Genomic DNA, 26,534 nt, shown 5'->3' with positions numbered 1-26,534 from the left:
CACCCCCCCCCCCCCCGTCTGTCCGATATAAACCCTTCCGCATGACAAAGGCAGCATATACACAACACATGACTTACGTTCAACATATCTATTCCTCTCTTTTCCAGACAGAACAAGCCGGTCTTGTGAGAAACCGAACTTTTATGCAAACGGGAGCAAATTGAGGACAAATTTTTGGGAGCTAACATCGCAACACGTACCCCATATTTTCTTCAAGTTGCGAGAAAACTTAAGCATGTAGGGGACAATCATCTGTCTCTTTTGGTTGCGCACATGTTCTGTTCTCCTACGCGACTCATTTACGACTTTAGTCTACATGATTACTTTTTGACATCCCCTCAAGATTTCCGTATCGGGGTAGCCCGCCGACTTCTGCCTTTCAAGTTGGCTCAGGAAACTTGCTTGCATCTCATACATGCAAGTTTTTTTTTTTTTTGGAGCACAGTTCCTACTTTTCTTCGTCAAGGCAACGCTGTTGCTCTGACGAAGAGAACTCAACTCGCCGAAACAATGTTTCTAGCGACGTTATTTCTCCAAAAACTTCTGTTCGCTTCAAGCCTCTCCATGCCTCTGAACTTCAGTCTCGTTTGGCACAGAACTTCTGTAAGAAAACTATGTGCGCCGTCATAACGAACGTAATTGAGTCAAATACGACGTGTCCTGTATACTCGTGATTGTTGATCATTTTCGCATAGGTTCGGATATTCTGGGCTCAACGTTTGCTCATTTTGTTTGTATGTCAGTTGTAAGTTGAAGCTGCTTTTATAGACTGACACTTTCACGTGTATGTCTACTTTTTATACAAAACGTCCAATAAAAAAGTTTATTTTGTTTGTATTTATCGAGTTTTTTCTTACTGAGAAATCAGGCAGCTTAACTTCGACCTATTCAGAAAACACGAACAAAATTTTAAAAAGATTAACAAAATTCTACGAATGGCCGCATCTCTCCAGCGGCCAGCGTACCTGAAAAAGCAACGAGCGCATTCCACTCGCACGCAAAGTGGGAAAGAAGGGCTTCCGGGCAACCCTCCTTCTCTTGATCATTCTTCCTTTTCATCAACTTATGTTACCAGTGACGTCATGAAAGAAATTTTCGTTCTTGATTTATTTCTAGTAGGATGCCCGGCAACCGCCAGTGGTAAAAGCGGCGCTGCAGCGGCCGAGAGCGAATACATGGGAAGTATAGGGAGTTTCTGTCACCTGGTTTAACCACCCTCCAACTTTTTCTTGCGAACATAAGCTTATAGATGACCTACTCAGACTTACCGGGACTTTTTTTCTACTTTATATTCTGGAGCCAGCTAGTATCATGCGCGAACTAGTATCATGCGCGAAAACCATTACGGAGATGCTCGAAGTAGATACGGAAAAGATATTTACTAAGGTGTACGGAGAGTCGTCGCGCTTTGCGTCTCAATGCAGCTACAGATACGCAAGCTCGTGAGAGTTCCAGTTCTTCTATCTCTTATTCCTTAGTGCTAAAGTGCATTTACTCAGCACAACGATGCCGGCATGATGCAAGAGACCAAGTTCGGATTATCGCCTCGCTCCCTTCAGTGACTGTGAATTCAAATGCAAATGCAATGGCAGCCGCCTCTGCAGGCACCAACCTGAATGAGTTTCTGGTGTCGTAGTAGGGCTGGAATATCAGTAATATTAAACTTTATGTTGTAACCTACTCGCAATTTTTTTAACTTGCTTTACAAAAACCATTACATTTTTTTTCATTGTCACGCTATAGTATACGCGTAAATTTGAGAGACACGCCTAGTAAATAAGAATACTAAACGCTGTTCATAACGGCACCGATTATTGCACGTGAAACTGGCATGGAATGGCATACGGTGATTTCGGGTGAGCAGTTTCACAGATTACGTCTACTCTTTACTTTCTTCAAGCTTATTTCGATGACACAATGCAGTGGCTGGGCGACCATATATATGACGTTCTCTAGAGATCACTATGTTACGGGGTGGATTGCGACCCGCGACAACCATGCACGTTACCGTTGTTGCCGAAAACGAAAATAGCCCCGCCGCGATGGTCTAGTGGCTAAGGTACTGGGCTGCTGACCCGCAGGTCACGGGATCGAATCCCGGCTGCGGCAGCTGCATCTTCGATAGAGGCGAAAGTGCTGTAAGTCCATGTGCTCAGATTTGGGCGCACGTTAAAGAAACCCAGTTGGTCGATATTTCCGGAGACCTCCACTACGGCGTCTCCCATATGGTGGTTTTGGGACGTTAAATCCCACATATCGATTGATCGAAGACGAAAAGACTCGATTTAGTTTCCATGCTTTGTCTTCCGTGGGTGAAATAAATGTTGGCAAGAGATAGCGGTGGCTAAAGGTAACCTCGAAATTATTCGCTACAGCACTTCTCATGCACACTGTAGGGGGAGGAGGGGCGCTAGAGACTTATTGCGATATAAAGGAGTAATGAGCACCGTTCACTGGGGCTTTTACTTTGACTAAAATGCCGAATGCAAAACATAGCGATATTGACGGAAAAGGTGAAGTAGGTGTCTTTCATGATCTCATTGGTCCCCTATCTATTCCCGCACAGTTTTGCAAAATGTACGCCGACATCATGTTGATTTTTTCTTACTATATTTTCACAGGTGTAGCCATGATTTAGTTAGAAAAAACGGTAGCCGCTACATTATCTGCAAAAATTTCATAGAGTTGGAGAAATGTCGTTACTATGACTGATGAAAATTTAGGGGGTCCTAGGTCCCAAAGCCACGATATGATTATGAGACACCGTAGGGGGTTGCTCTGGAAATTTAGACCCTCTGGGGTTTTTTGGTGTGCACATAAGACACTGGCCCAAGGTGTATTGTGTCCAGAAAAATGCGGTCACCACAGCCCAGCCGTTCATTCCGTGACCTTCTGGCTAGTTAACCTCCCTGTCCTTCCTCCTTCAATCCTCCTTTTGGTCAGCTGTCAAGCTCCCCAACCGCTGGACCACCTTGGCAAGTGTGCACTTATTATTAATACTACTGGACATGAATACCAAAAAATAAAAATAAAAAGGCCGTGAGCTGTCAATTCTTTCTTACTATTTTTTTTTCTTTCCTGAATGAGCAAGGAAGTGCTGTGCCCCTATAGATGGCAGTTGTCAGCCTGTTTCCCTACCTATTTCTTTCTTGTTTTAATGTTTTCGGTGTACCTATATCAAAAAATATTAAATAAATCTGATGCTCATTCTCTTGCAAGCAATCAAAATGCATAAAGATAAGGAGGAAAGTGAAGAAGAAGTGAAAACGTGTATGGCACCTCATTCTATGCACTGTTACAATCTACATACGCTGAAGCTCCTTCATATACTCGTCCTTCACCCAACATTGAGAGGCTCGCGACGTGACCTCTTTTCCTGTGCGTTTACCAGCTACTTCCTGTTACGTGGTATGATGTCCGCACGTCGACGACCATTGCCGGCTGACCTCATCACAGATGCCTTCCTTTGCTGTACTTTCGGACGGAAAGCCTAACAAAGACTTTCCTTCCGTTAACCTTTCTGGGGGAAAGTCATAGGCTAGAAGGAAGTTGCAGTTCGGAAGTTAGAAAGAGACGTGAACATATAAAAGCTAAAAAGGAAATCGGAAGTCACTCGACCTTTTGTAATTTACGTCAGGGATATTATACGTGTGATTTTGTTGGATCCACTGCACTTTTGTGTCCAGGCCTGACCTAATTCATTGAATTGTAACAGCCGTCAATAGAGGCCACGGTCAGCAAGGGAGGTTTACAGCCACAAATAAACCTTCGCTTTAAGTGGCAGAATCCATTGCATCGTCACAGAGAACACAACCCGGCATTAGGATTAAATTTATTACAGCTCTACGATCATCATGTCAACTTAAAGCAAGATCTCGCGAAGAAAAGATGTAATGTTTAGCGGTTCTTCTTTTTTTAATACTAAATCCACATCATAATCTTTTTCTGCGCATCGAAGCCACAATAGTCGTATACGTCACGTAATACGGGTGGTTTATTTCACACTCTCTAGTTCAACATCACTATCAGACTTCCTTCCCTCTTCTTGGACATCGTCACTTGGGCCAAAGGCTCGTATATACCATGGAGTAACGAAAAGGTTCCTTTGATAGCATTTATTTTTAAAAATCAATTACACGTGCACAGTAGTTCTCGCATATTTTATGGCTACGCGGGTTGTGGCATTTCGCTGTTTTGCGCAACTGAACAAGTCGTGCTTCTCAGCCGTGATGGTATACGCATTATTGCTTTGTTGGAATACGGGAGAATACGTGCGCAGAGATACCGGCATGCATTAAAAAACAGCTTGCCCAAATCAATACAAAAGCCCGCCACGACGCAGTGAGGTGGGCTTTTGTATTGATTCGGACGAGCGCAGTATTGAGGTGTAAAAAATAAATAGGCTAAGAAATCAACTGTGCAGTCATTTAGTTATTCAAGTTATTCATGAAACGTATTTACTTTGTTTCCTTTTATTTTCTATACCAGAAAAAAAGTTTATTCTGCGTGCCAGAAACAAAGCTTTTTGGAAAACAGTTTGCGCTCAGTACGGGCCACAACCGCCAACGCAGGCGCAATGCTTGTAGTGAAATCGAAAACGTGAAACCATTGCAATGACAAAAAATATTTGATCGCATTGCGTAACATGCGAGGTACAAAACAAAAAGACAGACATTAGAGTTGTGTTATTGCATCACTTTTCTTAAGTGATTTTCATTTGTGCTCTTCACCGTCCTTGTCTTTCAAGGCATTGAGCAACACAACCATGTGCACGTGTACATTACTTTTTTTTAATTGATTGATTTGTGGGGTTTATTGCCCCAAAACCACCATATGATTATGAGAGACGCCGTAGTGGACGTCTCCGGAAATTTCGACCACTCGGGTTTCTTTAACGTGCACCCAAATCTGAGCACACGGGCCTACAACATTTCCGCCTCCATCGGAAATGCAGCCGCCACAGCTGAGATTTGATCCCGCGACCTGCGGGTCAACAGCCGTGTACCTTAGCCACTAGACCACCATGGCGGGGCACATTACTTTTTTTTTTTTTAACAGCAATCTCTGTTAGAAGTCGGCAGTTCAATGATCGACCATTGTTTAGAAGAAAATTTTGGATATTTCTCAGGAGTATCGACCATTGTTTAGAAGAAAATTCTGGATATTTCTCAGGGGTGAGCGTGCCTGTGCTATCCCCTGTGAAAAATTGCGACGTAGATCTGAATTGATTTCGAAAGCGTGAGAAATCGTTGAAAACGCTGAAATTGAAGGTTCAGCAGAGTTCCAATAAAAAATTAGGGGGTGTAATAAAGAAAGTGAAACAAAGATACAGCAAAAGTTACTTCTGTCCACAACATGGAATTCAAACAAGGCAATTTTCGAAAGGTTGCAGTACTTCAGTATTGTTTTGTATTCCATATAGTTTTATAACTAATTACATCAAAACAAAGTGCTATTCAGTGAGCGAATTTGTTCGTTTATTTATACCCCTAGATTTGTGGGTGTCTCTGTGGTTTGACGTTCTGTCTAAAGAAACCGTGCTGCTATAATACTGTTATTTCGACCGTTACTTGGAGTAAGCGTAAAAGGAACACTCAGTAATACAATATATACTCGGGTATGACACAGGTTGCGTCAGAATTACCAAGAAAGGTATCTTTATACACATCATAAACTCATACACATCATGATACACATTATAAAATCACAAGTCTATTAGACACACTCATTTGTCATTGCGCAATTGTCATTTCCCTGTTAAACTCCTCTACTTTGCTCTTTTTGTTCATTTCGTCTCTTTTATGCCGTATTATTATGGCGCATGCCACAGTGGAAGGCTCCGGAATTTCATCCACCTCGATTCTTTTTTACCGCGCAACTAAATTGAACACAAGGGCATCTGTCATGTAGCCTCCACCGAAATGTGATTACCAATGCCAGTGTCGAAGCCGGGACCTTCGAGTCAGCAGCTGAGAACTGTAACCTCTAAGAGCCACCACGGTTGCCGTTTGACGCTGTGAGCAACACGCTTCCGATGTTACCTCTCAATCTTTCTCATTTATAAATAGCGCGCAGCCGTGCTGTACTTTTATGCTGGTCATGATCACCGCGCCACAAGCCGCGTAATAAAGGTTTTATTTTTACGGCCTTGCACGGAAGCCGACAGTCGAGTACTCGTTTCCGGCGTCGCGCGTAACCCGGTCAGCCTGCGACGATGATATGGCGAGCCCCTCGGGTCTCTTACACTTTCGACATAACTGCCAAAAGATTTTCCGTCGTCGCACGCGTTGTTGCACTCTCTCCTATAGTGCTGATATACATGTGGCGCCGCATACCGAGAGCCCACAGCCATAAAACGAGGAACATTCGCTTCTAAGAGTTTCTATTTTTCTATCTTGCGAGTCACCAGCTGCGGATATGGGTAGATAAAAAAAAACAGGCAGTGCAACATTAAGAAAGGTTATTTCACAGACGACACATGTTTTTGTAAACTTATGTATATCCGATAGACATCATCAATAGATGAAGATATGAACATACAAAAATCTGTTTTTTTTCTTTTTTTTGTTTCTATATTTTTTAATAGAGGGAGAGCCACAGTCTGTCTCGCCAGAAACGGACATAACCGCAACCGCGTCTTTGGCTGAAAGTGAATGGCAGAAATGGAGGCTGGCAAGTGCAGTAATAATTGAGAAGCACGGACTGCTGGGCGAGTTAGTAATTCATCTTAACTGAGTCACGTCTTTTGTACTTTAATTTTTTTAGCACAACTCAGTTAAGAGTAATAATTGTTGACCTGTTACCTATCCAAATCCCCACGTGTTTATAAGGGTCGTCTTAAAGGATGACTCCAGAAATTTTTACCATCAGGTGACGTTTGGCGTGCACCTATATCTACGTACGCAGGCATTTCTCATCCACGGAAATGCGGCCACCAGGGCACTCCACCCTGCAACCTTTGGATCAGCTGCCGAGCACCGTAATGAATAGGCCATCTTGATGCGTATAGCTTGGGAAAGACAGAGGCATATAGACAACAGGATCGCGTGCTTCGTGGCCATCCTTTGAACGGATGTGCGAAGCGCGTGTCTTCATCTGCGCCACCTTCCTCAACCACGCGTCGGAAGTCCGAGATAGGCAACTAACCGTACGTATATAGTCTTGGAGGACGATGAGGTTAGCCGAATTCGTGTTTGTCTTTTCATACTTATGAATGCATGAAGCTGGCAGCTAACTTAGCACACCTCCAAACTCGCATGTCCGCGCGCAGCTCTTGGCACCTCGAGAGGAAGTGTGGTTTGAAAGACGGTTCTTTCAACCGAGAAGGTGCTCAGCAAATAGTTTTTTTTTTTTGTTCACAACATACCAAACAGTATCATCATGAAGAGCAGGTATGCGCAGCAGAAATCAGGTAGATCCCGATACTCAACACTTAGTGTACTCAGAGTGAAAAATGGAACAGCTATTGCCCGACAAACGAGTGTGCGTCACAGAAATTTAGTAAATGCCACTTCACACAACTTACACGAAATAGGAGGAAGGTGATCCGAAGGTGATCCAATGACCTCGAGTACGGTCAACAAGCAAATACTGTAGAAGGCAACGGTAGATGCGAGAAGACAACAGAGTGATGGGAGGCCTCGACGACCTGTCTGGGACTCTCTGTGGTTTTAACTTGAGCCTTTCTAAGCTGGGAATCAACGTGAAAACAGCCTAGCATAATAAAGCTAAAGCCTAGCGAATACCTAAAAGCAAACAAGGAACAACGTGTATCTCACCTAGCTAAAACCACAACCCAGAAGGGATAAGCTTTGTCTTCATACTCGCCTGGTTTCTTTGTTTCAAGTTTGGTTAGTCCGCTCCTTTTTGAAATTGGCCATGAAACTGGCGAGTGGGATGAAATTCGGGTGTATACGTAAGTGAGGCCGTCCAAGGTGCGTCGATGACAGCAGTATTCGTACGCTCACTTTTCGAAAAATTTTATGCTCTAAATATCGTGGGTGGCCGGCAATCAGCCGTGTCTGATATGACAGTCTATCTTCTGTCGAGGTGGCTGTCTTTTCATGCTGCTACATTACAACTTTGTCATGACCGTCGCGGAAGCGTCGCACAGATAAAACGTGGATGAAGGTTTCGTTCCCGGCATGTAGGAAGGCAAGAGTTTGGAGAGCATTCCGGAACACAATTTAATGTTAGAGAGAGAGAGAGAAAGTTTATTAAGTGGTCAAATAGTGAATGTGGGAGGCTCCCTTATTCCAGGAACCCTCTGGCTTGGACCGCCTGCCGGGCCCGCGCGACGGGTTGGCGTTGGTTGAGGTCCAGCTTGGAGATCGCAGCCTCCCACGCTTCACTGAGGATGTTTGGGTCTGCATTTGCTGCTTGTGTTTGTGTGGCTGGGTTGCTGCCTTTGCATTGCAGAAGCAGGTGGGCTAAGGTGTCTGCCACATTACAGTGCGGGCAGATGTATTCATAACACGTTGGTTTGTGGTTATGCAGTAGAACGCCAAGCGTACATGTATTGCTTTGAAAGCGCCTGGCACGCAGCCAAGCTTTGCTTGCCCCCATTTTCCTGATAGGAGAAAGTCTTCTCTCTTTTTTTTGCATTTCTTAAAATTTAAATTTGAACATTTATTTACACGGCTTTCTTTCGTTTTCTTTCTTTCGTTTTGCTATGGGAGAATGAATTTTTCGTGATTGCGATAGCAATTATATATACACTCTCGGCTAGATTTTGGCGCCGGCGTCGGCGTGGACGTTGGTGTCATGCATTATGTATGTATACGTATCTATGTATATATGAAAACGCAAGAAAGAAAACAAAATCCCAGAAAAAAAGGCTCTAGCGCACGGAATCGAACGTGGCATCACCGCGTTGTGAATGCGAGGCGTTAACCACGGAACCACCGAAGGGTCCCTCATTCAACTTTAAAACGGCAAGCTATTCGTATCTACCACTTACCGCTGTTGGCGGGAATCTCGGGTGGGGGAGGAGAACTATTGTGTTTTCAGCATTATCAGCTATATGGGGCAGTGAGCGCGTGGCGGTTCTCATCTCTCACGCGTACTTTGGCCCGCGTAGACAATAAGCGATTGTACACGCGATCGCCCGCCCTTATGATGCAGTGCGGAGAATGATACGTTTTGGCTAGCCTCTGGGTTTTGTCGGAACTTTTCTGTGGTAGTTACCGGGCGCACAAAGGTCAATGCAGCCGTTGCACAGCCTCCGTTTGCGAAAAGGGCGCGCTTTTCAGACACGGCGAAGTAACAACTGAAACGCCTATTTGCATTTATCTGTATCTGTGAGTACATTTCGTGCGTCATTTGTGCGTGAGAAACGTGAGGCACGTTTCGATCTGCTTGCCATTCTGCGCGTGACCTTTAAATGTGTTGCTATCGCGTTCATTGGTTCGCCTTTGCGGCAAAGCTGTGACTTTTTTTATGCCGCCGTTTAAAAAACATTTAGCATTCGTGCTTCTATTGAACAGTACGGTTCTATTAATTATTATTATTATCAAAATACCACCTGATACGGCTCATCATCTGATAATCTCATGCACACAAAGTTTTCTTCGGGTGTTGACGAGTACATCAAGATCTTCTATTGAACAGCAAACATATCCTCTTTACCTACATCAAGTATAGCTTCCGCCATATTCATCTTTTAGGATGCCAAAAGTGCCACTGTTACTTCGGCTCAAACAGTGACTTTTCTCTCCTCTTCTCTAGCTTTGCTTCTTCCTGTCTTCTGTCGTGCAGGGTAGCCTACCGAAATCAGCCCCGCTTAACCTCCCTACCTTTCTTTTATGATTTTTCTCTCTCTCTTTCTCGCTCTCTCTCTGTCTATTTCTCTCTCTCTTTTATCTTTTTCATATTTGAGCACCCATATTACAAGCACTGTATTTAGCGTGTTCGCTTTAATTAAGGGAATCAGCATGTAAGTCTTTGTTGAAAATGCGCCATTACTTTCATGCGTTGGACATTGCAGTGCACGCATGAATTCTATTTGTAAACACGAACATATCGATGCAGTTTCCAGCTGAGATGTAGTACTCACTGTGACCGACTCGAACCGGGGAAACGCATTCCGAAGCAAATTCAGTTCTTTCAATTAATTTATTATTTTTTTAATTATTTTTAACAATAATTCGCCACAAGAACGGCATACTCACTGCATAAACAAAACATATCCCAGCGCTGGTGGTGAAACCACCCACCCGCGCACAAGAGAGCTCAGTGAAAAACTCACCGGCGAGGCCGATGACATAGCCTAGGGCGAGCGTGGCAGTGCGCCAACACAGCAAACGAACAGAGCAGGCCGCAGTGTCACGGTTCCGCAGACGGGATCCCATGGCATTCAGTGACGCGCTTTCCCGCCGGGGGCTATCCTCTCGGTCGTCCAAACGACGCCGGTGGCCCGCGCCCCTGGTCGAAGCGCGCACGCTCCGCCGCGATGTCGGTGGTGCGTCTCTCGCGAAGGCGAGCCGTCGACCGCGTGAAACTCGGGTTAGAACCTCGCTCCTTCCCTTCCCGTTCTCCCGGTTTCCGTGATGGCTGCGCTCCTGGCGGCGTATGGGACAAACAACTCTCGTAGCGCGGCACTTAGTGCAGCTTGGAGTCCGATGGCTCCGTTAAGGTAGATTTCTCTCCTTCGTAGTGTTTTGTTAAAACGAACGTACGTTATGGCCATATTTAATGTAAACGAGTGAAAAAAACTATTTACGCATACTCTTCTCGTGCTAACCTAAGTTCAACCTGTATTTATTAAACTCTGCCTATTCTTTATACGTCAATGTGGGTAATTATTGCCAAATACCACCAAATATCACACGTGTAGTCAGTGTCAAAGTTTTAGAGACCAGTGGCTCAGGAAAAAAAATCAATTTCCGAGAAATTTGTGACCTGCGCTTGATCTGATTACACAGTACATGCTGTTAACGCGTTTTAGAAGTGGCCAGAAATACAAATTTTAGGTTGCCCTTTAAAGCACCCGGAAAATTCAGACTTTTTTCGTGTCCCGTGATCTCTATAAACTTCTGAAGCTAACTGTAGGGTTTCCGTTTATTTTCTTCTTTTCTTTACTTATATATTCGCTCTTTTTGTTGTTGTCATTGTTTTTACGTTTTTCTTCGGTACATACTACTACCATGTCGATGGTATAGCCGGCTTCCGTTATTTTTACGTATTTCTTCAATACAAATATCATGTTGATCGTATAGCCAGCCTTTGTTGTTTTTACATGTTTCTTCAATACTATCATGTTGATGGTATAGCCGGCTCTGACGCAGCCTAACTTGCCCTGTTTTTTTTTTTCTTCTTTTCTATATATAAAAAAGTAAAAGCCGTCGATCCTAGAGCTAATTTTATACAAAAGCCAAATGAATTTAATTTACAATCATTGAAGGCCAAAGAAAGCAGAGAGGACAGCAATTTTTCTCTTTTAACTGTATGTGTAGCCATGGAAATTGAAATCAATCAAAGTGAGCGAAAAAACGCTCCTCGCAGTGAACGTGGAAGTGCCTTCCTTCGAAATTCAAATGGTAGAGCATCGGAAGCGTAAATTGAAGGTGGTGTGTTCGAAAATCTCCGAGAGAACGGGGCGATTTTTCGGCTTCTTTTATTTTTATTTATTTATGTATTTATTTAATTATTTATTTAATTTAATTACCTTACAAAATACCTGCGTTGCCTCGAAGACATCATTGCAAGGGACACATCTATAGTTTCATATTCTACATATTTGTATTGACAAAAAACAAAAATATATGACACAAGGCTAACATCAAGGCAAACCATTTGACTCATTTTTATTCATTTCTATTTGCGTCATAATTTCATTGCACTGTCAGAGTCATTTCGTTGTGTCTGGCAGACATACAACCCCCTGCTTTCGTTCGTTTTCTAAATCTATTGTTGGAATCGGTTTTCAAGATATGCTGCGATCACATCAGCATAATAAGAGCTCGTGAGCTGATAGTCATGCATAGCGTGTGAGCAAAGTGAGCGAATGCAGCGGCGATACGGATGACATTTCAATAAGATAAGTGATTATTGAAAGTTTTCCGAAGCACTTTTGCTGGCACGCTTCGTCAGCAACAATACCGAAATTAAGGAGTAGTAGAAATTACGGCGGAGTTGAGCGTCGGATATTAAGTTAACCATAAAAAATGTAGCATGTCGTGTGTACAAATGAGATGCAGGACACGAGCAACCATTTTAAGTATTATAAAGCACTAAGAACTACTATTCAATTATTTGCTGTTTTAGGCTGTCAGTTATATTTTTAGCATATTAGGGTTGTTTTTTTTTTCGTCATTAGAAAATGAAGCGTCCTACTAGCATACATTCTGAACAGTTTAGTACTAGTCATTTTCGCAGTCATTCTGGAGGAGGAGGAGAAAAACTTTATTTATCGCAAGAGAGAAAGGTGCGGTGGTCGAGTGTCAGAGGAGCCTACCCAGCGTAGGTCTCCGCTACCCTCTTGGCAAAATCCAAGATCTGGTCCTGGACCTCGGGCGCTGAGCTGCACATAGCAGGCTCCCACTGCTCCTTACTATTAATGTGTAGAGAATTAGGTGGTGGGTTTCGAGTACACCCCCACATGAAGTTATTCTGGACACTTATATAGCGTCTCGCAGTGATTACGCAGGAATCTTCTTTTTTTTTTATTGATGGCTTGTTTATCGTGTACATATATAAAGCTTATGACCTTTATATATGTTATTAGCGTGTTCAATAATTCGTCCAGTTTCATCGAAGTGTTCCAGTCCAAGCTAAAAAAATGGCAGCATTTCCACGGGGTGAATGATAGCGAGTGGGGCTAAGCATACGTTTGTCTATTCGTTCTTGCTTCCGTCCATCGATGCGTCCGTCTGTGTGACCGTCCGTACGTCCATCTGCCCGTCCGTGCTTGCGTCTGTGCGTGCGTCCACACGTCCCTCCGTGTGTCCATCCCTGCATTCGTCCATGCATCTGCCCCCGCGTCCGTCCATGCATCTGCCCCCGCGTCCGTCCATGCATCTGCCCCCGCGTCCGTCCATGCATTCATTCGTCCGTGCAGCCATCCGTGAGTCCGTCCATGCATCTGTCTGTGTGTCCGTTCGTCTATCTATTCAACACTCCAAGTACCACCATCTCGCATCTTTTCATCATATATTGCGCATATGCACCGCCATACAGGGGACATTCCAAGGACTAAACGAGAAGTGGCACACGCACACTTTCTTACGGCTTGCGCTTCGTGTCTACTTACCACCTTTAACCACCTCGAGTTCATGGTATATAGTAGTTCACTGTATTTATGGCACTGCGGTCCAACGCTCGCTAAACCTTTCTAAAACCAAGGAGGTTACGCCCAGCGAGTATAACGTAGCAACCATTTCTTGTCAGATAGTGCTCCATGTAAATGCCAATGGTTGCTAATGGGGAATGAGAGCCAGGAGAATTCGGCTTTTAGTTAACGCGCACGCTGCGAATTTTTTTATTGTTTAACAGCGCAGGGGAGAAATCTCCCACCGGCACCACCTCGCAGGTTAAAGCGTAAGACATGTTACCGACTACTACGAGGGATAAGCTGGGCGCCACTTTAAAGAGCTTCGCCCCCAAAAAGAAGTCAGCTTTGTATACTTTATTTATGTTGGTACTGATCACTTTATTTTGCTAGTTCTGTAATAGTTTTATTGTATGCTTTAACATACGCAAATCACATGTAAAAAATAATAACACCAGGAATAATCTCCTGGTCTAATATGTCTGTTTATTTTCTATATTGCACGTATTTTGATAACTCTTTTTTTAGCTCTTACTGCGTGTTTCGTTTACCTTTCCTAAGCCATCTAAATGAAGAGTTTCATTTCTGAAGGCTGTTATGCTTTTTATATCCTGTATCTGTATTTTCTGCGACCTGTGTCCTCTTTTGTCATTGGATAGATTTAATCTAGATTCTCAGTGATTAAATAGAAATTTGAAAAGAATGATTTGTAGGTCACATTTGAAAATAAATTGTGTCAATTTGTTAGATCTACGCTTAGGTTTGTGCCCGAACTAAGGAAAATATGAATGAGACCGTGGTGCTATTTTTAAAAGCTCTGTTACATTGTACACTTCGCTCCCATAGCTTTTCCTTCATTCTCGCAACAACGTTGTACTGAATTATGTTTTTGGCGTGTGTTAAACTGGTCAGGTAAGTGATTTTCTCGTGTCTCAAATTAAGCGTCGAAAAATATCACCCACGGTACGGATTAGGACCTTCGTATATTTACCAAACTGAAGCGACCACCCCTATAAAATGCGCGCTGTTTCAGTCACGATTGAACAGCTTGCTTTTCTCATTTAAGACCAAAATGCACAGGAATACTTTGCTCTCGAATGGTTTGCAAAAAAAAAAATACCAGCCAATATGGGGCCTGGACATATAGCAGCTAGCGAAGCCATGAAGGCAATGGCGAAAATACGCTTACAGAGTAAGTAAACTTCTTGTGAACTCAACATGTTAACTTCATTGTTCTCAGTGAAACTAGACGCTGGACGAGTTGATATGTTTCTATATTTAAACTTTTTCTTTAGCGTGCACAGAAGAAAAGGACAATAACAGTAGTGGTAGTGTGTCTATCTTTCTTGTCCTTGTCTTCTGTGTACACTAAAAAAATGTTTAAATGTATTGCCCTCATAGACAAGACAAAGGGAACGAAATTGCGTAATGCTATGAATCCATTTTCACGCACGTCACACCCAAAACTCAACTCTGTCTTCTTCTTCACGCACAATTCGCCCTGTCTCAATTTTTTTAGTTCAGCGCATAGGCACCCGTTCGTGACATTTAGGATTAGTCACGTAATTTTAATTCTTCAATAAAGTTTATTCTCTCTAGGAACGTCGCCGTTATTGTTGGCGTTGCCGGAGTAATCGAGAGATCAAACGCGAATGAAAGAAAATTAACGAAGACAGAAGAGGGTGAACACTGACGAAAGAAAGCGGATGCGGAGTGTATCGCGAGCCGTTGGCCTTTAACCTCGCTCTCTTCCTCCGTCACGCTCGCTGGCCCCTCGGTAGGAAAAGTGCGCCTCGATGCGAGCGCGCAAGGGTAGAAAGCATGCAACAAGGCACACTGCGTCGGAGCTCGTTCACAGCATAGAGTTTCCTCAATTTAACTAGAGGGCACTCTGGCGCTGCGATCGTTCAGCGACCATGGGTGGTACATAGATTTGTCTATAGACTTCGTACTTGCGGGCCTCGAATCACACTTGTGGCTTCGTTTATTGCAAAGTTTCGGTTTTGTTTCGAGTAAAATAACAAACCGTTTTGAACTTCGTGAACCGATTCGAGTTGGTGAGCCTAAAAGATTAACGTGGTGAAGCGTAACCGATAAACTATTACTGGTTGTTGCTTCGTGACAAAACTGCTTCACGCCATGCGAAGCCGAACGGAACGTAAAATACGAAGATTAGGCAAATACATGTACTACCCATCATTCCCATGCTCGCTGAAGCGCCGTGCGTCGCAGCTCCCGCAGACACTAGCGCCAGAGTCTCCCCTGGTGTATATATAGGAGACTACATAGGGTTCACAGGCAGGACTGGCATGTGCACGGCGGCTGGCTTCGCTTGTCGTAGTGGGGCTGTCTACGTTTCACTTGGTTCGAGACGCCTGCAATGCACAGAGGGGTGTGCGTAGCTCTCAAGCGCTGGCAGTTTCTATGTCAATATGTTACGAATGTTACATTGCCACAACAACTGCTACAACTTCAAACACAGTTGGCGTTGTCATAACATGACGCTGCACTCGGAATTTACACTAGGCAGTATCGTAAATGTCGGTGTTTTTTTTTTCAATCTTTCTATTCCCCATTGCCTTATCTTTACTGCAAAGCAGATCCACACTATTATCTGGTTAGCCGGCCGTGTCATTTATCTTCTTTCACTCTCTCTTCATTTGAATAAGGACACACGACTTACACGCGACTCGCTACCTTCCTTAACCGTAACGCACGTGGACTCAACAAAACGCGAATTCATCCTGACATGATAGCAAGTAGAACGAAAGCCTACACGTTGGCGGTTATGGTTCAGTTTCGTACGCGCCATCGTCGCCGTTTGCGAGAGACAAGTTAATGCCGGGATCTGGCGATTCAATTGTCGCTTAGCGTTCGCCTTCTGGTTAGACAAAGTGTCGCTGTAACTGTGTTCTGGCTTTTCGCTCGATAGCGACAGCCCAGACAGAAAAAAGGAAAGTGACGTGTAAGTTATTGGCCCGTAATAACGGGACATTACTCTACGCTGGCCGTGAGTGATCTGTTCACTCCTTGGTGGGACATGTTCCGAATAATGCCGCCTCACGATCGCGAAATCGTCTACGTAGGATATATATATATATATATATATATATATATATATATATATATATATATATATATATATATATATATATATATATGAAGGTCCGAGCGCTTCGCTTTGAATTCATTATTGTCAAAGCAGCCGGTGCGGTGCTCGCAGAGCGCGCCCCATCGCTTGCTCAACGACGCGTTGCTGAACCCGTTGGCGCGGCAGCGTCGCGTCGGGTCTCGCTGGCGAGTCATCGGAAAATGAGAGCGGCGTACAACGCCCACTGGTTTCAAATTCAAAATGTCGCTCACTTTCCGCACACAACCGTGTGTATAACGGGTTAAAAGACCATTTTGTTGTGACACATTTTCTCTTTCTTTAATGGCGTTCTTCGATTACAACTGACCCTATACAAAGCAGGCAGCAGTTCCGGACGTGACTTTTCTTTTTACGTTTATGTTGAATGCACTCTACGAATGTTTGTAAGAAAAAAAGATGCAAGGGCAGACCAGGCTGAATCTCGTCGAGGGTTCAGTTCTTCCCAAATGACTACATTCGTCGTTTGACAAATCACTTCTCTTGCAAGTGAATTGGAACGGTGTTTTCTGCAATAATCCTGTACGGCTGTTTGAAAACCGCGCCTAAGAAACGTGTCGCACTAAAGCTTTCCTGAATATTTGGCATACAAGAATGAAAAAATAGGGCTTTCAACAGCGCATGAGTTATGATTTTGTTTGGGGTAATATTCGATGCAGCCAATTACAGTGACTTAAACCCAGCTGGGAAGTCGTTCCAAGGTCAATAAAAAATGGCTTTTTTTACTTTATTTTATTTTGCAGAAATATGTAAAACTGTAACGTATCAATGATATTTCTTCCAGACACCATAAGTTATCAGTATTATGCTGAATCATAAGTCTTGTAAGACAAAGCAAGGACAGTTGAAAAATTTTCGCTCGTGAGCACCGTCAAGGTTGCAGTGAACCGAATTTTTTTTTATACCCATTCCCCTTTAAGCGTTTTTTTTTTTGGGGGGGGGGGGAAACTAGGTAATACAAGGCGGGTAGGTCAAACGTTATCAGCGATGTCAGCAAAAGGCACAGCACGCAACCCACAAGTCTGTGGCTTCGTGGCCCACGAGTAATGATTAATGACAGACTATTAGGCAAACCGCTCGCTTGACCACCAACAACTGCACTCTAAATGATGAAACGTTCGCGACAACATCCTGATCACTTCGTTCGGCACAGGCAAGCGCTGCGCCACACGAATATCTCATCTCACAGGATCTCTCGTTTCATTTCCCGAGCTTGTGTGCGTGTTTATACTTATCTCGCTATCTTCTCCACTCCCACTCTCGCCGATTGCCGTTTCTTTTTCTGCACCCCCCTTACTCTTTCTCCAGTGCAGGGTAGCCAACCGAATATTTGTCTTCGGGCTAACCTCCCTACTTATCCGCACATCTCTTCCTGTCATGGTCGGGCCAAGGACCAAAGCTACATATAGAATATTTGTGCCCATCCTCTACGCCCAGTAAGCTTGAAATAATATTCTTGAAGGTAGTTCCTAAGCTTTTGAAAAAACGCCACGCTGTCAGATGTGACCATTTTTCATCATTTTTATTGTCTTATTTTTTCTCTATTTTCTCTCCCTCTTTCTCTCTCTCTCTTTTCCTAACAGTTTCGAAAAATCACCTGCCCAGTTGCCTTCCCAAGTATGTGACTGGGCAGGTGATCACCTCAGCACCAACACTTGTGAAGGAGACAATAAGGAGCTTGCACGATCGCTCTGTGTCGATCTCCAAGTGAAGACTTCATTGTGTGGAGCTTCCTGATGTTGGTTTTTTCAACTGAAGAACACTGTTAAGATATACCCTCTTTAGCTTCAGCTGTGCACCAGTCGTCATATTAAATGAAGTTTCCAAACAATTTCAGTGTATCACTATATATTCTTCACTTCCTATAATCAGGCGCTGTTTTCTATTAACATGCTATAACTTCCTCACTTCTCAGTTGTCGCTTAACATTTATGGTACTACGAAATTTCAGTTTTGTAGATATTGAAAAATTCATACAAAACATGAGCCCACCTAGCCTTTCAGGTTATCTTCCCGTGACGGCTTCCTGCAAGTAACGTGTATGGCTGTCAGAACAGTTGCTGGATCATGTTCCAATGTACGGCGAAAAACACTATGCAGAAAAGCAATACATCTACTCATCGGTTTAGCGGCACGCATGGGCATGCATCGGGGGCTTGGAAATTAAAGAGCAATGGATTTATTTTGTAGTTGAAAGAGGAGTTAGTTCCGAATAACATTCACTTGCACATGTATGAGTCGCGTTCCGCCGGCCACGGAAAAAAGTCAGTGAGCTATACGCTGAGGAAATAAGGTGTAAGAGTGCAACAGAACCACTCACCGTAATTCATTGTGACTGATTACGTGTTATGCTCCCGAAACGCATGTTTGAGAGTCGCTACTTTATAAGCGTATAATTAGAATAAAAGACAATGTGTGCTGCGAACACTGTGTCATTATTCCTCCGTCCGTATAGCGATAGTGCCTGAAGTAAGCCTTTCCCCAATGCCAGCTTTTACGAGGACTGTGTATTACCGGCCCTATCTAAAGCAGCGAGAGATTTCAGGCACAATACCGCCTGCACAGGTGACCAAGTGCCTCCTAAATCACCGAGGAATCAACCGACAAACACTCAAGACCCGTGTCGTGCAGGCCATCCATCGCGAAGAATCAGTGGAGCGAGCGGCGAAGTGGCCGGGTAATTACAGCCGACGCGAGCACGCAACCTGGAGAACGCGATCGCCTCGAAGGCACGCGCGAAATGCGAGTGGAGTATATTGATCGAGTGCTTAACTAGGCGTCTGATGGACGTCTGATCTCTGTCCAGCACTTCCCGCGTGCCAAGAAAGTTTACTTCCCTCAATGCTCGCGACCCGTCGCCGTTCCTTCGCGAACGAAGCTACCGTACGCGCGGTCTGTTTTGCCGTATTTATCCCAGCCTCTTCGTTATGTGCACGCACAGAATTCAGTTGCGTGACGGCCACCCCAGACGTATACGTGAGGCATTGCTTATATTCACGATGGTACAGAAAGTGTACAGTTGTTGCTTTGGCGTGTGTTCTGCATTACTCGATATGTCCCACGTTTAGTCTGCTTGTTTGTGCCATTACAGCCATCGCAGAACGTTCCAACTTTCGCGTCTTACGTCGCGTAGCACAAATTGGTGGAATAGAAAGTCAACGAATCAATCGGGAATCTAATTAAAGCACAGAGGGAGAAGAGAAATGGTATCGACGACACCATAAGTATACTAGCTTTTGCACTTTGAAATTAATCAACTAATAATTAAACGCATTTTTTATTGGCGAGTTGGCCTCATTAGTAGGCACCAAGCACCTAGTGCCTTCAATGTTCTCTTATAAATAGCTGTTGAGTAAGTTATTTTCGCGAACACGCGCCTGAGACTTGCATTCACAGCAAGATATCGCGCTTTAAATGTTCATAAAAGAAAATGTTACCGTATATTGACACTGGGTATATTGTTAGCGGTAGTGGTAGAGCCAGTGTCAGAGAGTGCTTACCGAAAAAAAAATGAGTTGTTTGGCCTCTGCACTGGAAAGAACGCCTAAAGCACTTGGACCGAATTCACAAAAGTTTCCTCGTGTATTGGCGCCAGTTGTCATTTCCTGTCCGTCCATGATAATGATATCACTATCATCAAGATTGTGTGAGTAATAGAATAACATTGTCAGGATTTCTTCGGAACCAGAAAGGACAGGTTACATTTACGAAGCGTACGCGGTTAAACTAACCGGATCATTTGAATAAGAATAGGGCCGTCCTGAAATGTGAATGAGCCAATACCGTTTCTAGTTCTCATATACATACGTGACGACCACTGAGGCAAAGGAAAGTGCCACCGACCCGAAAAGGGCAGCGAGCGGTTGGCGATTCAAAGTAAAAACAAAAAAAGTATCGTGGCGTGAGCTGCGGCGCAATCGCATAAATTTTAGACGGCTCCGAATTTCTCCCGCACAGCGCCTTGACTGGCGAATCGCCTTGGCTACTGGAAATGGCTGTGCGTGCACAGAACCCCTGAGAAGTTTCAGTGAGCACGTCCGGGACGTATGACTCCAAAACGTGCGATGGCATTATCATTTATGTTAAAAAACGATTTAATGGCTTTCTCGTACCTATCAATTTTTTTACTTTTTTTTTATTTATTCTGAAATTGTCGGCTCTGGGCTCGGCGTCCCCATTAGTTCGGCGGCTAACGGCAAAGGCCGTTAGCCGTCGAACTAGGCTTTCAGAGATACAGATTTCGGAGTTCAGTGCAGATATTCTTTTGTTCTTTTGACGCGTTGGCCCACGTGTACCACGCATTGTGTGTCTACACGTTTATCGAATATGCTTGCGAACCAGACGTTTGCAGCATAAACAGCAAGTATTCAATTTCGTACCCGACTAACGTGTTCATGCTTCTTGCCCATTGTTCACCGCATCAACTGCTTTAAAAGAAAACATGTATGTGAACATAAAGTGAAAGAAGGAGGACAATGTAATGAATAATCGTTCTTCGGGACGAAGACGTCGTGTTATAGTGGGACTATGCTGTTATTCATCATCTCATCATCATCATCAGCCTAACCACGTCCACTGCAGGACAAAGGCCTCTACCATGTTCCGCCAGAAAACTTGGTCCTGTGCTTGCTAATTTACACCCGCAAACTTGCTAATCTCATCTGCTCACCTAGATTTCTGTCTGCCCTTCACCGCTTGCCTTCTCTGGGAATCCAGTCAATTACTCTTAAGGACCAGTGGTTGCTCTGCCTACGCGCAACGTGCAGGGCCCATGTCCATTTCTTCTTCTTGATTTCAACTATTATTACCTTTACCTCAGTTCATACTCTGACCCACTGTTCTCTACGCCTATCATTTTCCTTTTTATCGCTCGCTGTGTCCTCCTCAGTTTAAGCTGAACCCTCTTTGTAAGCCTCCAGGTTTCCGCGCCGTAGGTAAGTACCGGCAAGATGCACCTGCTATATACCTTCCTTTTGAGAGATAGTGGCAATCTACCAGTCATGATCTACCACATCATTCTCATTCTTCTAGTTACTTCAATCTCGTGGTTCGCCTCCGTGATTACCACCTGTCCTAAGCATACGTACTCTTTACAAGTTCAAGTGCACTGCTACCAATCTCGAAGCGCTGTTCTCTTCAGAGGTTGTTGCACATTAATTTCGTCTTCTGCAGATTAATTTTAAGATCTATTTTTCCGCTCTTCTTGTATAGTTCAGTATTTAGCTTAGCAATCATGAATCACAGTTCATCTTTTGAGTTACTCAGGAACGCAATGTCATCGGCACAGCGCAGGTTATTCAGGTACTATCCATTCACTGTTATTCCTAACTCTTTCCATTCTAGACCTCCGAAAACCTCCTGTAAACACGTGGTGACTAGCACTGAAGAGATCATGTCTTTTTGCCTTCCATCCTTCTTAATTGGGATTTTGTCGCTTTTTATAGAGAATTATGGCGGCTATGGATCCATTGTAGATTTCTTTTATTATATTTATGTATGGTTTGTCATTACCCTGATTCTGAAGTGCCTTGATTGCTGATGTCTCTGCTGAGTCAAACACTTTCTCGTAATTTATGAAGGCTGTGTACAGTGGCTGTTTGTATTCCCCCAATTTCACTATCACTGTCGTGGATTGTTGAGTAGCCTCTTCGATATTCTGTTTGTTCCTTTGGTTGACTCATTTCTAATGTTGTCTTTGAGCTTGTACAAGATACAAGTTGCTCGGCCTGTAATTCTTCAAGTCCTTGTCATCCCCTTTCTTATGAATTCAGATGATGTTATCATTCTTCCAAGATTCTAGTACCCCCTTACCCCTCGTCAGGAGACGCTTCATAAACAGGGTGGCCAGTTTTTGTTTTTTGTTTTTTTTAAGAATCTGTCCACCGTCTTTCATCATATGTAATGTTACCTGATCCTAACCAGCAACTTGGCCTCTTTGCTTTCCCTCTAAAGCTTCTTTGACTTCTGCCATCACTGGTGGGATGTCATCTGGGGTACTGCTGGTTTTTACATTATTACCATGGTTGTCCCGGCTGCTGTAGAGATCGCTGTAAAACTGCTCCGCTATTTCAACTATCCTATCCGTATCGGTAGTTACTTTGCCTTCCTTATCTCTTAGTGCGTAACTCTGGTTTTTGCCCATCCAAAGTTTCTCTTTCACTGCTTTAATGCTTTCTCCGTTCTTTAGAGCATGTTCAATTCTTTCCATGTTATAACTTCTTACATCGGATAACTTACGTTTATTATTCAACTTCGTGAGTTTTATAACTTCTACTTTTGTCTGTTGTGCATGTGGATTTCATGCTTTGACGTTTTTTTTGTTTTTAATTAGGTTCCTCGTTTCCTGGTACAGCCTGCTAGTCACCTGTCTAACTTACCGTATACACCTCCGACATCTACTGCACACGCCGTAATAATTCTCGTCAGATTATCATTCATTGTGCCAACGCTAAGGCTGGTTTCCTCGATAAGAGCTGAGTATCTGTTTTGAAGTGAATCTCTGAATTCTTGCATTTTTCCTCTCAGGGCTAGCTCACTGATTGGCTCATTTCCCATCAGTTTCTGTCGTTCTTTCTGTCGTTCATCGTGTATCAATTTCTGTCGTTCCTTTCGCCATTAGGGCACCTTCATATCTTTTTACGGTTTGCTCGTGTTTTGGTAAAAAGTATTCAAGATCCGTAGAGTATTACGTTCAGTGAATTCTGCTAATAAATACCATCGGGCATCTCTCCTTCGCTTTGTACTTCCCCCATGCTGATTGATTGATTGATTTGTGGGGTTTAACGTCCCGAAGCCACCATATGATTATGAGAGGTACCGTTGTGGCGGGCTCCGCAAATGTCGACCACCTGGGGTTCTCTAACGTGCACCCGAATCTGAGCACACGGGCCTACAACGTTTCCGCCTTCATCGGAAATGCAGCCGCCGCAGCCGGGATTTGAACCCGCAACCTGTGGGTCAGCAGCCGAGTACCTTAGCCACTAGACCACTGTGGCGGGTCACTTTCCCTTGCTGTACGCGGCACAAATCAGCGCAGGGGTCCTGGGTGCAAAGCAGAAGCACGTTTGTTTTTGATGATGATAATTGTAGGTTTCGACATTTTACGACGAGGTAAAACAGCCTAGCTGTTTAAAAAATTGGAAAAAGTCACGGTGACACCGAGTGGATTGAAGACTATGGATACACATCTTTACGAGACGTTGCCGGTGAAGAGATACAAACACGCATGAACATCGCACAGGTAACGGCAAACAGAAAAAAATAATGCGGCCAACTGTAGCAGTAAAATGCATTGTATTAATTTGTAAACTAATGTATTCAAGTCACCCATAAAAAGTTCATGTAATGTCATGGCCGCGTGGAGTTTGATAAACGCCACATCAGAATGAAAACAACTGCTTGTGGTTGGCTCCACGCCGAAAAAAAAAAACAATTTTCTTGCATTGAAAGAAAAACACTGGTTGGACACATCAGTGTAATGCATTCATGGCAGTGTGGCAGTTTGGGCTAGTAGGTATGACATGACAAAAGTTGTAGCGCGAGAACAGAACGACGACAAAGAGACAAGACCGACACGAGCGCTCGTGTCCGTCTTGTCTCTTTGTCGTCGTTCTGTTCTCGCGCTACAACTATCCGCATTCATGGCATTTCAAACGCAAGGCACGACTAAGAAAAAAAATGGCAGCATATCCAGGGAGTAAATGATGGGGAGTGGGGCGAAGCATTGGTCCGTTCATTCGTTCTTGCTTCCGTCCGTTCCTGCGTACGTCTGTGTAACCGTCCATGCGTCCATCCACCCGTCCGTGCGTGCGTCTGTTCGTGCGTCCGTCCCGGCGTCCGTTCATGCGTCCATCCATGCATCTGTCTGTGGGTCCGTTCGTCCATCTATTCAGCACTCCAAGTACCACCATCTCACATCTTTTCATCATATATTCTCCATATAGAAGCACCACCATCTAGCGGACATTTCAAGGACTAAACGGGAGGTGGCACATGCACACTTTCTTACGGCTTGCGCTACGGGTTTACTTCCCACCTTTAACCACCTCAAGTTCATGGTATATACTAGTTCACTGTATTCATGGCTATGCTGCCCAATGCTCGCTAATGGGGATCGCAGCGTGCGCGTTACCTAAAGGCCGAATGCTCCTGTCTCTCATTCCCCCTTAGCAGTCATTAACATGTACATTGAGCACTATCTTTTATTGTTCAACAACGCACAGAAGAAATCTCTCACCGGAACCACTTTGGAGGTCAAAATCGTAAGGACCGCTATTTCGGGTATGTGCCACTAGTGGTTACGTACTACGAGGGACGCACAAGCCACGCCATAAGGAGCTTCGCCCCTAAAAAAAAAAAAAAAATGTCTCCCTGTCTGCCCGTCGACCTCTGCAGGTTCTGTACACATTTTTCTAGCAACAGCGCGCCATTTGGTACTACAGGCGCACTACATCAGAATGAGTCGAAACATACTGTAAACTCACAAAAAAAGCGACAAAAACACGCACTCGCTTCTTAAAGGTCACTCGCTCACTTTTACTCGCTAGCCGCACCCTATATATAAGCCCCGGGTTTCAAAAAACAACACAAGTTTTTCAGTTGCTATCTATTGTAATTTACAAAGACAGCTCCTTCGCTGCTCTCCGAACGCCAATCCTTGGAATTTTCGTGTCTGCAATGGTGGTGATGGAACACCGTGCTTCGACCATCGAACGGTGGTGCCATTAGATGTTTCTTTTTGAAATATCTTTCGGAACGGCGTTTTACTTCATAAAAACTTGCCTCAAGAAAAGAAATAAATTCTTTGTTCTCGTCGTATTATTGTTATGCCATTCTCTTTGCGTACCAACAGCGCAGCTATGAATGTTTCTCGGGTATTGTTGTGAGAGGGGGGGGGGGGGGGGTATATGAGCGTGTATTCATACGCACGTCAAATTGAAAAATATTGCGGGGGTGGGGATGAATTCTGCTTGGCTACGCCAATGTTGCGTAACATTTTTTACCGGTTACCCAAGAGGACCATACGCCGCAGTGATTTTCTCCGAGGGATAAAAAGAAATGGACAGCTTCACGTGGTTTCCAAAGAGTTACGCAATTCCCCTGTTCCGCTTTGTTTCCAGTGTATTTATTTTCCTTCGATTACTTCAACGTTGAGCATGCTTCCCATCGCATTCCTTCCTGTACAGCTGCTCTACCTGACATCGACTTTCTTGGTAGCACCAATGACGTTTCGCAACTCAAGTATGACTCGCGCGTGAAGCGAAGCGTCCAACTATACTCTACACTCCTTCGCTATCTTCAACTTGTTCTTTTTCGTGTTGCCCATTGGTGGCCCATGCCATCTTCCATGAGCGTCCGGCAAAACCATTAGAATGAACACATTTTTGTGTGTGTGTGTGTCACTGGAGAACGCAATCACGAGGGCACACCGAATAACAAGTTTTGGGCAAACCGCTCGTCGTATTCTGCGGTCTATATTATGTTTGGGCACGAGAGAAATTTGTTAGGGGGCGAAACTTCTTATAGCGGCACCCGTTCGTCCCACGTAGTATGTAACAAGTACAACATTTTGACCTCCAAGGTGGTGCCGGTGGGAGACTTCTTCTGTGCGTTGTGGAACAATAAAAAATACTGCTCAATGTACATGTCAATGGCTGCTAATGGGGAATGAGAGACAAGAGCATTCGGCTTTTAGTTAACGCGCTGGCTGCGATCACCATTAGCAGCCATTGGCATGTACATTGAGCACTATCTGACTGAAAAAGTTCGCTACGTCGTACTCGCTGGGCGTAGCCTCCTTGGTTTTCGAAAAGTTTAGCGAGCGTTTGGCCGCAGTGCCATGAATACAGTGAACTAGTATATACCATGAACTCGAGGTGGTTAAAGGTGGGAAGTGGACCCGAAGCGCAAGCCGTAAGAAGGTGTGCGTGTGCCACTTCTCGTTTAGTCCTTGGAATGTCCGCTGGATGGCGGTGCTTCTATATAGAGAATATATGATGAAAAGATGCGAGATGGTGGTACTTGGAGTGCTGAATAGATGGACGAACGGACACATAGACAAATGCATGGATGGACGCATGAACGGACGCACGAACAAACGCCCGCACGGACGGGCTGATG

The 26,534-nt window shown here is 44.2% G+C and overlaps 1 protein-coding gene across 1 annotated transcript in view; it reads right to left on the bottom strand.

The window, feature by feature from the left end:
* Window positions 1–10,476, bottom strand: part of LOC119172642 (uncharacterized) — a 73,125-nt gene extending 62,649 nt beyond the window's left edge. The window contains exon 1 of the mRNA XM_075892706.1: window positions 10,247–10,476. Within this exon, the coding sequence (XP_075748821.1) occupies window positions 10,247–10,349 (103 nt within the window). The 5' untranslated portion in view covers window positions 10,350–10,476. The remainder of the gene's footprint in view (window positions 1–10,246) is intronic.
* Between the last annotated feature and the right edge of the window lie 16,058 nt (window positions 10,477–26,534).

Source organism: Rhipicephalus microplus, chromosome 4, assembly GCF_043290135.1.
Source record: "Rhipicephalus microplus isolate Deutch F79 chromosome 4, USDA_Rmic, whole genome shotgun sequence".
Lineage (NCBI taxonomy): Eukaryota > Metazoa > Arthropoda > Arachnida > Ixodida > Ixodidae > Rhipicephalus > Rhipicephalus microplus.
Note: the sequence above shows the minus strand (reverse complement) of the source record. Positions and strands in the feature narration are given on the sequence as shown.